We start from the raw sequence: 13,676 nt of genomic DNA, 5'->3' as shown, positions 1-13,676 counted from the left end.
GCCCTTATATGGGCAATGGAATGTATGAGGAATCTTAGACAAGCATGGGTTACTTTTGCAACAGATAGTGCTCAATTGGTGAAGATGGTGTCGGAACCAGAAGAGTGGCCAGCCTTTGCAAGCTATTTGGAAGACATAAAAATTTTAAAGAGGAGTTTTAACAGCTCAGAGATCATTCATATACCACGGACACAGAACTTAAAGGCGGACAGTTTCGCACGCAGTGCAAGAAAGCAACCGTCGTTTGTCGTCCATACGGATGCAGAGCTACCGGAGTGGTTCGCAGAGTCTACATGAGTCTGCTGTTTGCTGACGAAAAAAAAAAAATAAAGAAACAGTAGGTGGAAAGAGTGGAAGCACAGCGTGTGACATGGTCTCACAAATCACAAACTTGCAAGCCCATAAGTTTAAATTCGCAATAAATATTAAAAAAATAACAATGGCACAACGGTAATTTCATCACAAGCCAAGTCCATTTAAGTAACCCAATCTACGTCTTCTTAAAGCTCAGAGCTCACTCTCTCTCTCAAATCTCCAAACTCATCACAGTCTCCCTCCGCAGTATCAACAATGGCGAAGAAGATGAGAGAAGTAACCATCTCCTACATTCTCCCTATCATCCTCCTCCTAGCCGTCGAAACACACGCGCACAACGTCACGCGCCTCTTAGCAAGCCACCCTTCTTTCTCCTCCTTCAACCACTTCCTCACCCAAACTCACCTCGCCGGCGAAATCAACCGGAGAACAACCATAACCGTCCTCGCCGTCGACAACGCCGCCATGTCCGCCTTAACCTCGAAAGGCTACCCAATCTCCACCATCAAGAACATCCTCTCCCTCCACGTCCTCCTCGACTACTTCGGCGCCAAAAAAATCCACCAGATCCGCGACGGTTCAGCTCTCGCCGCCACTATCTTCCAAGCCACCGGAGCAGCTCCGGGAACCACCGGATTCGTCAACATAACGGATCTGAGAGGCGGTAAGGTCGGACTCGGTCCCGACGGTGGAGATCTGTCTTCCTTCTTCGTCAAATCCGTTGAAGAAGTTCCGTACAACATCTCCATTATTCAGATCAGCAAAGTCTTACCGTCGGAAACGGCGTCGGCTCCGACTCCAGCTCCGGCTGAGATGAATCTCACCGGAATAATGTCGGCTCATGGCTGTAAAGTTTTCGCTGAGACGCTTCTCGCTAACCCTGGTGCTTCAAAAACTTACCAGGTAACTTACTAAACCCTGATGATTAGTTTCAATATTTGTATATGATTATTCAAATAATTATTCAGTTATTAGATGCATGCTGCTGTATAAATGTATAAATTAATTATTCACTACTCAAAACCCTGGTTTTGCAATTAATTAAGGAGAAATTCTTGGGTTCATCTTAGGTTAAGCCACCAATCAATAGTGTTTGAGTATTTGATATTTGATATCTTTTAAAAAAAGAAATAAAATTAAATATCCAAATTATATTATATTTTTAAAATAAAACAATAAAAATACATAAAAATAGTTACAAAAAATAAATTAATTAATATTATTAAATCTTCCGCAAAATACTAAACCCTATACCCTAAATCCTAAACGTTAAACTTTAAACTTTGGATAAACTCTAAACCGTTGCAAAATCTTAAACCCTAAATCATACATTAAAAACTAAATTTTACTAACACTAAACCCTAAATTCTAATCACTAAACCTTAAACCCTTGGGTAAACCCTAAACCCTCGGGTAAACCCTAAACCCTTGGGTAAACCCTAAACCCTTGGGTAAACCCTGAACCCTTGGATAAATCATAAACTCTAGGATTTAATTTTAAATATTTTTGATTTAGAGTTTATGATTTATCCAGGGTTTATCCAAGGGTTTAGGGTTTACTGATTAAGGTTTAGGGTTTAGTGTTATTAAGATTTAGTTTTTAATGTATGATTTAGGGTTTAATATCCAAGATTTAAGGTTTATAATTTAGAGTTTGGAGTTTAGGATCTAGGATTTAGTATTTTGCTAAAAGTTTATCAATATTTATTTATTTATTTTTTGTAACTATTTTTATGTATTTTTATTGTTTTATTTCAAAAATATAATCTTATTTGGAAATTCAATTTTGTTTCCTTTTTAAAAAGATATCAAATACTCAAACACTATTGGTTGGTGAATCTAGAGGTCCAAGAATTTCTCTTAATTAAGTACTTTATTAGGTTTTCCCGTTTTCCAGTTAAAAACAATTAATCAAGAAATACATGCATGTTACCTTATAAATACAGAAAATTAAATAAAACAAAAGGAGGCAGGTACAATAATTACACAGATTAAACCCTAATTACTCGAATCAGAAACGATACGCCAATTAGTACTAATTATTTCCGTTGTTAAGTTGGAATTTAACTTTGATTAGAAAAGATGCATGTGCTTGTTCTGTTGCTTGTGGCTTATAGCCGTTGGTTTTGCAACAAAAGTCAAAAAAAGTGTTTGACAGTGTTAGGTAGCTAATGAACAAATATATAGTCAAACATATAGACTTTGATTACCTCAATTATCGCATCATTATACGATTCTAAATTCTTATAATTCGAATTTAAAAGATTTACCTTTTCAATATGAAAAGTAGCAATAATTTTCCCCACTAACTCACTAGCCACTATAATTGAGTAGATAAATTGAAGTAGTTGACAAATATTACTCGAGTGATTCAAACGGGGTTTTTGGACTGTGTTAATGTTGTAACAGGAGAGTGTAGAAGGAGGCATGACAGTGTTCTGTCCAGGAGATGACGCCATGAAAGGATTCTTGCCCAAATACAAGAACTTGACTGCTCCAAAGAAAGAAGCTTTCCTTGACTTCCTCGCTGTCCCCACCTATTACTCAATGGCCATGCTCAAATCTAACAATGGTCCGATGAACACACTTGCCACGGACGGAGCCAGCAAGTTCGAGCTCACTGTACAGAACGATGGAGAGAAAGTTACCCTCAGGACAAGGATCAACACTGTCCAGATCGTTGATACTATTATTGACGAGCAGCCCTTGGCTATTTATGCTACAGATAAGGTTCTACTGCCTAAGGAGCTCTTTAAGGCTTCGGCTGTTGAAGCTCCTGCTCCTGCTCCGGCACCGGAGGATGGAGATGTTGCGGATTCTCCTAAACCGGCTAAAGGGAAAGGGAAGGGGAAAAAGAAGAAGGCTGCGCCGTCTCCTGACGATTCGTTTGGTGATTCGGATTCGCCTGCCGAAGGGCCTGATGGAGATGCGGATGATGCGACTGCTGATGAAGCCAGTGCGGTTAGGATCGTCGGAGGAGCAACGGCTGGTTTGGTGGTGAGCCTGTTCTGCTTGTTTGCTTCTTCTTCGCTTCTGTAGTTCACTTCTTGTCTTTGTTCGTTTGTTCTAGAATCTTTATTTATGGATTTGAGGGAAAGTAATTGATGTTTATTAAATGTCCCTTTATTGATGTTCATTTTTATTTAAAAGTTTGGGTGTCAAATTAATTAGTCGGTGGATTTTTTTGTTTGGGTGTTTTTTGTTCACGTGTTTTGTTTGGTTGATGATGTAATGAATGGTGTTAGCCGTTGGGATTGAGCACTAGTTTCTAGTTTATACTTTTGCGGTAATACTCTTACTTCTAGTTTTTTTTTTCTTAGACAAACCTCAATTTTTTTTATAGATTCTTGCTCGAGAGTGTTTATGGAACATGAAAACATAGCCATCCAGGCTAAACAGACAGCTATTACAAGGAAACAAATACAACATAGAAGGATAGGAGTATACAAAACGCTTAAACAACTAATGACGTCGAGAAGTCTTCTGATCTCAACGACCATCGAGCTGTAAAGTGAGACGAAGCCTTGGAAATTAGAGACCACAATCAGTGATATAACTCCCAGGATTGAAGCAGCAGCAAATGCACAATCAACAATTTTCAACATAGCTACAAAGCCTTTGACTAGAACTTCAGTGTTAGAAGTATTTCTAATCTTCAACATTAGATTCCCTGCAACAAAACCACACAAGGTAGATGATGAAATTGGAAGAGGAACAACCTCTATAAAAGAGGAAACCAGACAATAACTGTCCAACAAAACCCGATTCACATGATGAATGGATATGCGAGGCATCACTCCATTAAGCTGCCACAACTGAACATATAATGACTTGAGTACCACAAAGGTAGAACTGCACAAAGCAGTAAAAGGACTGCATACTGCAGTAAAGGGGCACACCAAGGCCAAGGCGAGACACATAGACAAACCACAAGAGAGTTCAAAATACCAAACTAAGGATATCAACTCATCATCTAACATTAAGTTAGAAAATCTCTGAGATAAAACCTAGATTAATGGAAGAGAAAGAGAGACCAGTGTTGTAGCAACAACCACATTGACAAGCATGCTGGGAAAGGAACATTTAGAGCTCCAGTCAACGCACCAGCAAAGAATCATATTACCAACGACGGTACGTCAGGAGGGTCTGGTGGTTCTGGCGAAGAGAGAGTTTCAGGCGGCAGTCTGGTGGAGAGAGAGCTTCAAGCGGCGGATCTGGCGAAGAGAAAGCTTCAAACAAGTGTTCTAGCTGCTCCTCCGGAACCAGATCTGGAGGTTCCGGCTTACAGGGTAGTGAAGGAGGGCTCTTCGTCACTGAAACGAAAGCAGGGCCTGAGACATTGGAAAGGCGAGTTCTCACCGGAGGCAACGAACTAGGCATGGAAAACGCAGAGACAGATGAAAAGCTCGACCTTTGAGCTTTCAAGAGTTCTTCACCTCTCCTTGAAACGCTTCGGGTTAACCTAGGTGGAGTCTCGATGAGGAGAAGCATAGCTTCTTAAATGGAGGTTTGGACGGAGATGATGACAGAGAAGACCTTGCAGTGTGAATCCATGGAGATCGAAGGGTGATCTTGAAATGACGCCTTGGATGGTGTGCCAGAGAGAAAAGGTCTCTAGTACTCTTACTTCTAGTTTATACCACTAGTTCGTAAATGATATATAGTTCGAAGAATCAAACGTAAAATACGTATACTTACTGTAAATGAAAGTCCTATAGAACAACAGTTAAATAATATATAGAATGACCAAACTAGAGTTGTCACAATATTCCTAGTCGTGCTTCTGCGTTTGATAAATAGGTCCACTTATTTGATAGTCTGGTCAGGTTACATGAATCGCCACTATGAACTAAGATGAACTTCCTCCTCTTGCTTGTTTAGTAAAGTTTAAAGTGCCTATTGTTGTCAATGCATGGTTCTCTCCCTCTTCATTCTTCAACGAGCGTTTTGGATCCATCCTTTTAAGGACTGCGTGCCATTAGAAAGCTCAGACGACGTGACGTTCATTAGATTTTCGAAAGGCTGAACAACAAGTAGTTTACGTTTGTCCTCAAAGTAAGCCCAGCCCATTTCCCATTGGTATAATTAGGAGTATTACTCATCATAGCCCATGAAACACGCGAATGTTCTCGCAGTACACGTGTTTCCTTCATTCGTAAAGGATTTTTATCATGCGCTTACCACGCTGTGCACGTTAGCGATATTAGTTGGATTCCATTCCACATTTCTCGAAACGAAAAGAAAGAAAAAATGTTTATTTTAATAAGAAAATCCTAGAAATTTCACAAATCTACCGGATTAGGGTTTCTAGCGAGTGCTCCTTCTCTCCGTTTCTAGCTTCCGGAGACGAAGATTCTGCAATCTTTTTGTGCCCTTGAGATTGTTTCTGTTAGAGTGAGCCTTAAGCTTTGAGAATTTGATCGAAAGGAAGAAGCTTTTTTTTTTTTTGTTTTGTTTAAGATGGACGAGGGAGATGGGAGAGATCAGTTCCATCGAAACGAGGCGATCTCTGCCGTCGCTGACGAGGGTTTTATGGCGGAGGAAGACGACGATTACGATGATCTCTATAACGACGTTAATGTCGGAGATGCGTTTCTTCAGTCTGCGAGGAAGACCGACGAGGTGGAATCAAGAAACGAGGAGAAGGAGAAGGTCAAAACGGAGGGTGAAGAACCAGTTTTAGGTACACCAGAAGCTGAGATTTCGATACCTGGTTTGGTTGGTGAGAGCGTTGCTGTCAAAGAAGAAGCAGAATCAGAAGCTGGGGAAGGAAGTGTTACTGGTGTGGTAGTCGCTTCTAGTGGATATGGAGCTCAAGAGCGTATGGTAGGCGATGTTAGCCAGCAGGTACCTGGCGGAGTTGTAGCTGGAACTGGTGGCGGGCTTAGACTTAGAGTTGAGCTAGGGCAAGCTCCTACTAGGGCTAATGATGCGGAGGCTCCTAAAGGAAATAACTTTTCTCATGGTGTGTTGCCACCCCCGCCTAGCTTGGGAAATAACGGGAATTTGATGAGACCTGTGTTGGGTAATGCTAATGGCGTGACTCCTCCTGGACCTGGTGGTAACATGGTCGGGAACGGAGCTATTATCCATATGCCTGGTGTGGGGAACGGTGGTGGTGGTGGCGTAACTACTCTTTTCATTGGTGATTTGCATTGGTGGACAACCGATGCTGAACTTGAGGCTGAGCTTTGCAAGTATGGTACAGTGAAGGAGGTTAGGTTCTTCGATGAGAAAGCTAATGGGAAGTCGAGAGGGTATTGTCAAGCGGAGTTCTATGATCCTATGGCAGCTGCCGCTTGCAAAGAGGGGATGGATGGTTATGAGTTCAATGGTAGGCCTTGTGTTGTTGAGATTGCCCCTCCGTATATGGTTAAGAGACTGGGGGAGGCACAGGTGAACAGAAGCCAACAGGCGCAAGCTGCACTTGCACAAGCTAAGAGAGGAGGGCCTGCTGATCCTCCGAGTAAACCAGTCATTGCCACCACCACCAACAACAACGGCGGGAATTTCCAAGGTGGGGAAAATAGAGGATTCGGTAGAGGTAACTGGGGTAGAGGGAATGCTCAAGGAATGAGTGGTAGGGGACCAGGTGGTCAAATGAGGAATAGGCCTGGGATGGGTGGAAGAGGTTTGATGGGTAATGGTGGAGGTGGTGGGTTTGGTCAGGGAATGGGCACAGGGCCTCCTATGAATATGATGCATCCAATGATGGGGCAAGGGTTTGAACAGGGTTTTGGTGGACCCATGGGGAGAATGGGAACGTATGGAGGATTCCCTGGGGCTCCAGGTCCACCGTTTCCTGGGCTTTTACCCTCGTTCCCTCCTGTTGGAGGAGTTGGATTACCTGGAGTGGCACCTCACGTGAATCCAGCGTTTTTTGGAAGAGGGATGCCGATGAATGGAATGGGAATGATGCCTAATGCTGGTGTTGATATGGGAATGTGGGATCCTAATAGTGGAGGATGGGGTGGTGGTGGTGAAGATTTGAGTGCTGCCAGAGCTGCGGAATCGAGTTACGGGGAGGAAGCTGCATCGGATCACCAGTATGGAGAGGTTAATCACGATAGAGGGGCTCGTCCGAATCATGTAAAGGATAAAGAGAGAGCTTCAGAAAGGGAATGGTCTGGTTCATCTGATAGAAGGAATCGTGAGGATAAATATGCTGGTTATGAAAGGGACATAACGAGAGAGAAAGATGTTGGTCACCGTTATGATTTGCCAGAGAGAAGGCATCGTGATGATAGAGACACCGGTCGTGAGCGTGAGAGGGAACATCATCATAAGGAGCGTGAACGTTCCAGGGATCGTGACAGAGAAATGGACAGGGAGAAGGTTCGTCATAGAGAAGAACGAGAAAGATATGGTGGTGATCATCGTAATAGACACAGGGACGAACCTGAGCATGATGATGAGTGGAACAGAGGTCGATCATCCAGAGGGCACAGCAAGTCACGGTTGTCTCGGGAGGATAACCATCGGTCGAGATCAAGGGATGCTGATTATGGGAAAAGAAGGCGTCTTACAGTTGAATAGTTATTGCATAAAAGTAAGTAGTTGAATCTAATGATATCTTTCATTCCTCATGTAAATTTGTATCATTCATTTTCATGTTTTGCTTTCAGACATTGCTAAATTACTGGTCAGATTAGTTTGTATACTAAAAGGTAGCTGTCTGACCATGTTATTGTCCCATTGTCTAAAAGACTAGTGTATGCTTTCTTAGAAGAAAGATTTTCGAAAATAACGAGTTGACAGTTACCATTTTGGTGTATACTTTATTCCCCTTTTCGTTGCTGACTAAGGTTTCTGTTGTCTTCTTAAATTTGTAGTGTTATGGGTAGATTGACTTTGAGAGCTCCCACAAAATTCTGAAGCCGTATGGAAGAAGACCCCAGGAAGAGTCGACTCGTCACAGAAAGAAGTCTTTCACTGGTGAATCTCTTCTTCAACTCAGCTTAGTTACTTAGAATTGGAAAAAAAACTTGGCAAACGTTTGCCTTATTTAAGTTTCAGGACTCCTTACCGTTTACCAGTTTTATTATATGTGAAACTTCTAAGACCAGTGTATGGTGGTGATGTTATGGCCTGTCGTTTGTCCTTGTTCTTATTCTAATTGTTTCTGAATTTGTGATTGTGTAGTTGTATTAGTCGCAGCCAAATAGTTAGCTTGGCCAGTGTCACTGATCTCGTTTCTCCATGTTTTAGCCATCTGAGTTGTATTGTATGTTTTCACTGAATTTGTAAGCCCTTCGTCTGCCTTAGGATCTTCAGAGGTCATGGATACATGACAAATGTAACAGCATGTGCATCCTTTGGGGGTTGTGTTTTTCGAATTTCCGAAAGTGTTGCAGTAGATCATCTTTTTCTTGTTGTTGTTAAGAGGAAGTCTAATAGCTTCTATAAGTAAATGTAACGTCACAGTTATCCATGTTCTTCATCTTTTTAAGTTTCTGTTGATACGAAACACATCCTCATCAATGGCATACAGATACTTTTATCTTCAGTAGCACTGGCCAAGTTAATTCTTCCTGTTTCTGGTGCCCACTTGAGACATTGCTTGATTCATTAGAATAGGTTTCTTTAAGTTTTTGCTTGTCCCTTCTTTCTCTGCAATCCATCAATGGGTCACTTTCGAGCTTGGTCTTTGTTTGCTATCGTAAGATTATTAATGTCAACGTCAGTGGTCTCCCATACTCACTAAACCAAATCAAGACGCGCGAAATAATAGATTGCACAGAGGAAACAACATGAGAGAGAGGCTCGGGAAGTTTGCACAAAATATCTTTTAGAAAAACACAAGGGTTTTTTTATGTGAAACAGCATAAAACCCCTGAAGGAGCTTATGTTTAAATCGTACACACACACGAAACTGCCTTATACTACTCATCAGCTTCTTCCTCTCTGACTCTACCAAAAGTAAATAAGAAAAGAACTCCTGTTTATAGCACAAGTCCCGACCAAAAACAACCAACAAATTACATTCTCTGGTATATTTGCCTAGTGAGGCAAATGGGGATAGAGACCTCTTGAAGATTAAATAGTAGCTAAGACTAGATTTAAATGCTTTGTGATCAAGCCTTGACCTCCTCTCCACCAGCTTTCTCTTTCTCAGCATCTTCTTCTTCTCCAACTTCATTCTCGGCTTCATCTGCTAGCTTAGTCAGCTCATCTTGAATCATCAGCTTTATCGATGATTTTCTTGAGGTGAGATCCAGTTTGAACATCCCAGCTGAAAACATGTGAAAACAATGCATGTAATAACGCAGAAAATAGAAACCATACGCAGGACTATCATCAATCAAGTAAAGAACTGCTAAGGAACAATCTCATCTGTCCACATACCTAGTCGATTGAGGATGTCAGTGAACGTGGCCTGTCAAAAAATGATACAGCATTTGTTAGCACAATTAGTGTAGTTTCATGAAAAGGATGTTTCATGGTTCAAATCCTCACCGTGTTAAAGTCCACTTCCTTCAAGATATCGACAATTGCATTTTTCAACTCTTCATCACTAGGCTCCTTGGTTTTGTCTTTTCCTTTTCCGCCTCTTTTTCCTATTAGCAGATAAACAAGAATAACAGACACAGATAAAACAGTGGCGGAAAAAAAACAAGAGGGTATGAGCAAACCTGGTTTCTCTTTTGATGCAGATTTTGAAGGAACCGAGGACTGTTCCTTGGCCGGTTTTTCAGTCTTCTTCCTCTTAGAGGACGATGCCTTTGGACTAGTATCACTGTCGTCGTCATCACTCTTCTTTCTTTTTCCTGCTGAACGCTTTTGAGCAACTTTCTTTGGGGATGGACTGGATTTCGTCGAGACTGCAGCTTTCTTGCTTCTTGATTTCCCTGCTGTCGATTCTTTCTTTCCAGATACTGTCCTAGAACCACGTTTCTTCTTTTTAGTTTCTTCCTCTGACTCTGAGTCTGAGTCCTCAGATTCAACTTTCTCCTCACTTTCAGAAGGTTGAGGGGCCTCATCATCCGATTGATCAGGAATCCCATTTTCATTCTCCTCCTTCTCCTCATCAATCTCTTCATCTTCCTCCTCTGTCTCATGCTCTCTCTCCTCTTCTTCTTCCTCCTCTTTCTCTTCTTCAGACTCATCATCAGAATGAGGTAAGCTCTTTTTGTCAGTCTTTTTTTGGCTCTGCAAAAAAAAAAAACACAACGAAATTAATTAAACCGACACATACATTGTCTTCACCTTTTTTTTAACACAAGGGCTCTCAGACGTCCAGTTGCAAGCTATTCAATAATACCTTTGCTGATCGTTTAGAAGATGAACTTCCAGCTGCATGTGAACTTTTCGTAGGAGTTCTTTTGCGTTTTGCGCCCTTTACAACAGAACAAGAAAAACAAATTGTTATATGTTCAACAACATTCCAAACTCAACAAGCGTTTCTACCATCAAAGTTACCTTCTCTTTCTCGTAAACAGGAACATCAGTAGTCGCATGAGGCTTTTCCAAGAACTTAAATAGCTTTGCAACAATGTCTTCCTGTATGTGAGGAAAACTACGGGTCAGATGCCAAGTTGACTACAATAGAAAGAACACGGTGACATTAAAACCCTAAGTAACCTTTTTCGTTGTAGCCTTGGCAACCGATAAGTCAAAGAGATCGCAAAACTCCAGCAGCTTCTCCTTGTTGCATTTGTCAAGCTTTTCTTTTATTTTATCTTTTGCCTTTTCCTGCCATATATCATTTGAGGTCAAATATCAACGCAAGGAAAAACGAGACGAGCATATGTAGAACAAGCCTAATGTGCTATGCCTCCCACCTCATCTCCTTGCCATTTGTAACCAGAAAAGCGCAATATGTTTGCCTTAACCTGTGCAGCCTGTCAAAGCACGAAAAATCGAGTCATGTGTAAACATGATTAGCAGACTCTCAGTAAGCGTGAGGATAACAATGGATGCCACTCCTAAGAATTTCAAACTACACTAGAATCCCCACATGAACATGGAACACTTAATGGGGGTGGCAATATATTAAATGGTACAAAGAGGTGCTCACTCTCCCTCTTCTCCCGCCAAATAGAATTGTGTGCAGAAGCTTGAAAACGTCCTCAGACTTCTTCCTTGCTATCTTGTAAGCAACTGCAGAGAAACATATAACTTATAAAGTTCAGTTCAAGTGAATGAGCAGATGAAACAAATTAATTAATTAGAAAACGTGGTCATGACCCAGTACCACCCAGTACTACAGCTTGCAGACAACCTTTGATCAAAAAGAGAATCACAAAGGGGAATCCATTAATAGGAAAGGACTATGTACTCTATCAATGTTCTTGAGAGGAACTTTAAAAAGGCTATAAGGATTACGAGCATACCATTGGGGATATCTTTAAGAGGTGTTCCTTTTCCCTGCAATATCCAAAAGTAACTAATAAACAGATCTAACAAATAATACACTATAGATTAGAGACTAAACACAGGAGGAAACTATTGGCAAACCTTTTCAACTTGGAATTCCTTTGAGGAGTCTTTATCAATCACCGCAACAAGCCTTTCCACAGATTTTCGCTCGCGGACAGGGCGATCAGAGTATGGAGTCTTAAGCTCAGCATCCTTCTTTTCTTCCTCGCTCTTTGTCTTCCCGCGAGTCTTCTCATTCTTCCCTTTCTCTCTCTTGCTGGACTTCTTGCTATCTTCATTTTCATCTTCCTTTTCATCATTGCTCTTTTCTTTATCATCCATGCTCTCTTCTTTTTCATCTTCCTTCTCGTCTTTTGTCTCCTCCTCTTTATCTTCATTCTCATCCTTGCTATCATCTACATCATTTTCATCCTCACCGTTAGCCTCTGCTTTTTCGTCTTCCTCTTTTGGCTCATTGACATCAGTGTCTTCCTCTTCCTTGTTCGCTTCCTTCACTTCCTCTTCTTTGTTTGTTTTTTTCTCTTTCCCATCTTCAGCCATTTCGCCCTCATTCTTTTCCTTTGGTGCCTCTTCTTTGTTACCTGTATCCCTCTTTTCAACCTCATCGACACTGTCCCCCTCGTCTCCACCCACTAACTTATCTTCCTTACTCTCTTCTTCGTTTCCATTTACTTTCTCCTCCTCTGATTCTTTCTCAGTTTTATCTTGGCTTCCTTCAGTTGTATCTATCTTGTTCACCACTTCGGAACCTTTTGTGTCTGTCTCACTCTTGTCATCAGACTCCACGGTTTCCTTCATCACAGTATCTTCCGCTGTAGCACCTCCAGACACACCATCACCAGCTTCCAACTTCTTCCCATCTGTGTCTTCATCCATTTGGTCAGCTTCTGGTTGTCCCTTTACTTCGTTTGCTTCAGCAATCTCTGCTGGCTCCTTGACATCTTTCTCTTCTGTTTTCTTAGTCTCAGCTTTCGTTTCTTTTTCTGAAACCTCTGCCTCTTCATCTTGCTTGATGTCATCATCTATCTCCATTTTCTCAGATCCAGTATCCTCACCTTTCTTATTTTCCTGTGTTCCCTCGCCACTAGCATTCTCCTCCGCCTGTTTCCCACTGATTTCACCTGATGGCTTTGGAAGAGAACTGGTGGTCCCATTTGCTGTTGGCTCCGCAGTGACTTTCGTATCTTCTTCCCCCATCGTAAACACAGTGTTCAGCAGATCTCCAATACAAAACTTCACGAAAAGGCTGTGGAAAATAAAAGTTCACAACTATATAAATACTCATCTGGGCTCTCTAATCGAAAAGAAAAGTGTTTCAGTTTCAGTTATTTATCATTCAGATCAAATCCAAACTAAGAATAATACCACAAATTATCATAAAGTTCAATACTTTTTGGGGGAAACCCATAGATTTAGATCCAAACAACAACTATGACAGAGAAGATCAAAGAGCTATCTCAAACATCAAATTCGCAAATCAGAGAGAACGTACACACAAACCCTAAACGCGACTTCAAGAAAACCCACAAGCGGATTCAGAAAGATCAAACAAAAAGAAGCACACACAGTGTTGAAAAGAGGCTCGACAAAAGGAGAAGACTTTGGAATCTCACCTCGCTATCCAAAGGGAAGGGGGCCTCTCAAAGCTCTCTACTTTCTTTTTTATTTCGTTCGAATCAGAACAAATACCAACTCACTCGCAAAACCTGATTTTAACTTCATTGCCACGTCGGACCTGTGAGCTTAATGGACGGGTCAGATTGTGTGTCTTACGTACTCTTGTGGATCGGTGGACAATCTTTAATTTAAGATTATCCTCTGCTAGATGTAGTATATACATTGTTTTTAATGAAGTCATCGTGGATATTTTATAATGTAAAATATTTTGGTTTTTACTATTTTTTGAGAAAAGAAAGAAATATTTTCCCCTATTTAATTGATGATAGTAATAAAAATAATATAATATGAATGTAATCGCATAA

General features: G+C 41.2%; 3 protein-coding genes across 6 annotated transcripts; 2 read left to right on the top strand and 1 right to left on the bottom strand.

Annotated features, from left to right (window-relative positions):
- Positions 1-499: 499 nt before the first annotated feature.
- LOC106319394 (fasciclin-like arabinogalactan protein 1) lies at positions 500-3,591 on the top strand. Its single transcript, XM_013757707.1, has 2 exons — positions 500-1,218; positions 2,725-3,591. The coding sequence occupies exons 1-2, from the start codon at positions 571-573 to the stop codon at positions 3,352-3,354; spliced, it is 1,278 nt and encodes a 425-aa protein (XP_013613161.1). The 5' UTR covers positions 500-570; the 3' UTR covers positions 3,355-3,591.
- Positions 3,592-5,558: 1,967 nt separating this feature from the next.
- Positions 5,559-8,404, top strand: LOC106317843 (spidroin-1-like). Of its 2 annotated transcripts, XR_001265240.1 has the most exons (3): positions 5,559-7,864; positions 7,941-7,982; positions 8,148-8,404. XR_001265240.1 is itself a non-coding variant. In XM_013755627.1 (2 exons), the coding sequence occupies exon 1, from the start codon at positions 5,776-5,778 to the stop codon at positions 7,849-7,851; it is 2,076 nt and encodes a 691-aa protein (XP_013611081.1). In that variant the 5' UTR covers positions 5,559-5,775; the 3' UTR covers positions 7,852-7,864; positions 8,148-8,404. The 2 variants fall into 2 exon arrangements, 1 of the variants encoding a protein (XP_013611081.1); XM_013755627.1 differs by lacking the exon at positions 7,941-7,982.
- Positions 8,405-9,120: 716 nt separating this feature from the next.
- Positions 9,121-13,412, bottom strand: LOC106317842 (glutamic acid-rich protein-like). Of its 3 annotated transcripts, none has more exons than XM_013755623.1 (12): positions 13,308-13,412; positions 11,773-12,940; positions 11,649-11,682; positions 11,333-11,415; positions 11,097-11,156; positions 10,897-11,007; positions 10,735-10,815; positions 10,577-10,651; positions 9,948-10,464; positions 9,772-9,872; positions 9,661-9,691; positions 9,121-9,547 (listed from the first exon to the last, which is right to left on the bottom strand). In XM_013755623.1, the coding sequence occupies exons 2-12, from the start codon at positions 12,889-12,891 to the stop codon at positions 9,390-9,392; spliced, it is 2,370 nt and encodes a 789-aa protein (XP_013611077.1). In that variant the 5' UTR covers positions 12,892-12,940; positions 13,308-13,412; the 3' UTR covers positions 9,121-9,389. The 3 variants fall into 3 exon arrangements, with proteins under 3 accessions (XP_013611077.1, XP_013611079.1, XP_013611080.1); XM_013755625.1 differs by having other exon boundaries at positions 13,187-13,356; XM_013755626.1 differs by lacking the exon at positions 13,308-13,412 and adding an exon at positions 13,195-13,301.
- Between the last annotated feature and the right edge of the window lie 264 nt (positions 13,413-13,676).

The sequence above is a fragment of the Brassica oleracea genome, chromosome C9 (assembly GCF_000695525.1).
Source record: "Brassica oleracea var. oleracea cultivar TO1000 chromosome C9, BOL, whole genome shotgun sequence".
Classification (NCBI taxonomy): domain Eukaryota; kingdom Viridiplantae; phylum Streptophyta; class Magnoliopsida; order Brassicales; family Brassicaceae; genus Brassica; species Brassica oleracea.
The sequence above is the reverse complement of the archived record's forward strand: the minus strand, read 5'-3'. Positions and strand labels throughout refer to the sequence as shown.

What these genes read in the sequence shown, in the direction of transcription:
- LOC106319394 (XM_013757707.1), top strand. Translation starts at nt 571, where the DNA reads ATGGCGAAGAAGATGAGAGAAGTAACCATCTCCTACATTCTCCCTATC. An exon ending in GTGCTTCAAAAACTTACCAG is followed by an intron (nt 1,219 to 2,724) that starts GTAACTTACTAA and finishes ATGTTGTAACAG; the next exon opens with GAGAGTGTAGAAGGAGGCAT.
- LOC106317843 (XM_013755627.1), top strand. Translation starts at nt 5,776, where the DNA reads ATGGACGAGGGAGATGGGAGAGATCAGTTCCATCGAAACGAGGCGATC.
- LOC106317842 (XM_013755623.1), bottom strand. Translation starts at nt 12,891, where the DNA reads ATGGGGGAAGAAGATACGAAAGTCACTGCGGAGCCAACAGCAAATGGG. An exon ending in TTGGCGGGAGAAGAGGGAGA is followed by an intron (nt 11,157 to 11,332) that starts GTGAGCACCTCT and finishes GTGCTTTGACAG; the next exon opens with GCTGCACAGGTTAAGGCAAA. An exon ending in CTGTTTACGAGAAAGAGAAG is followed by an intron (nt 10,652 to 10,734) that starts GTAACTTTGATG and finishes TCTGTTGTAAAG; the next exon opens with GGCGCAAAACGCAAAAGAAC.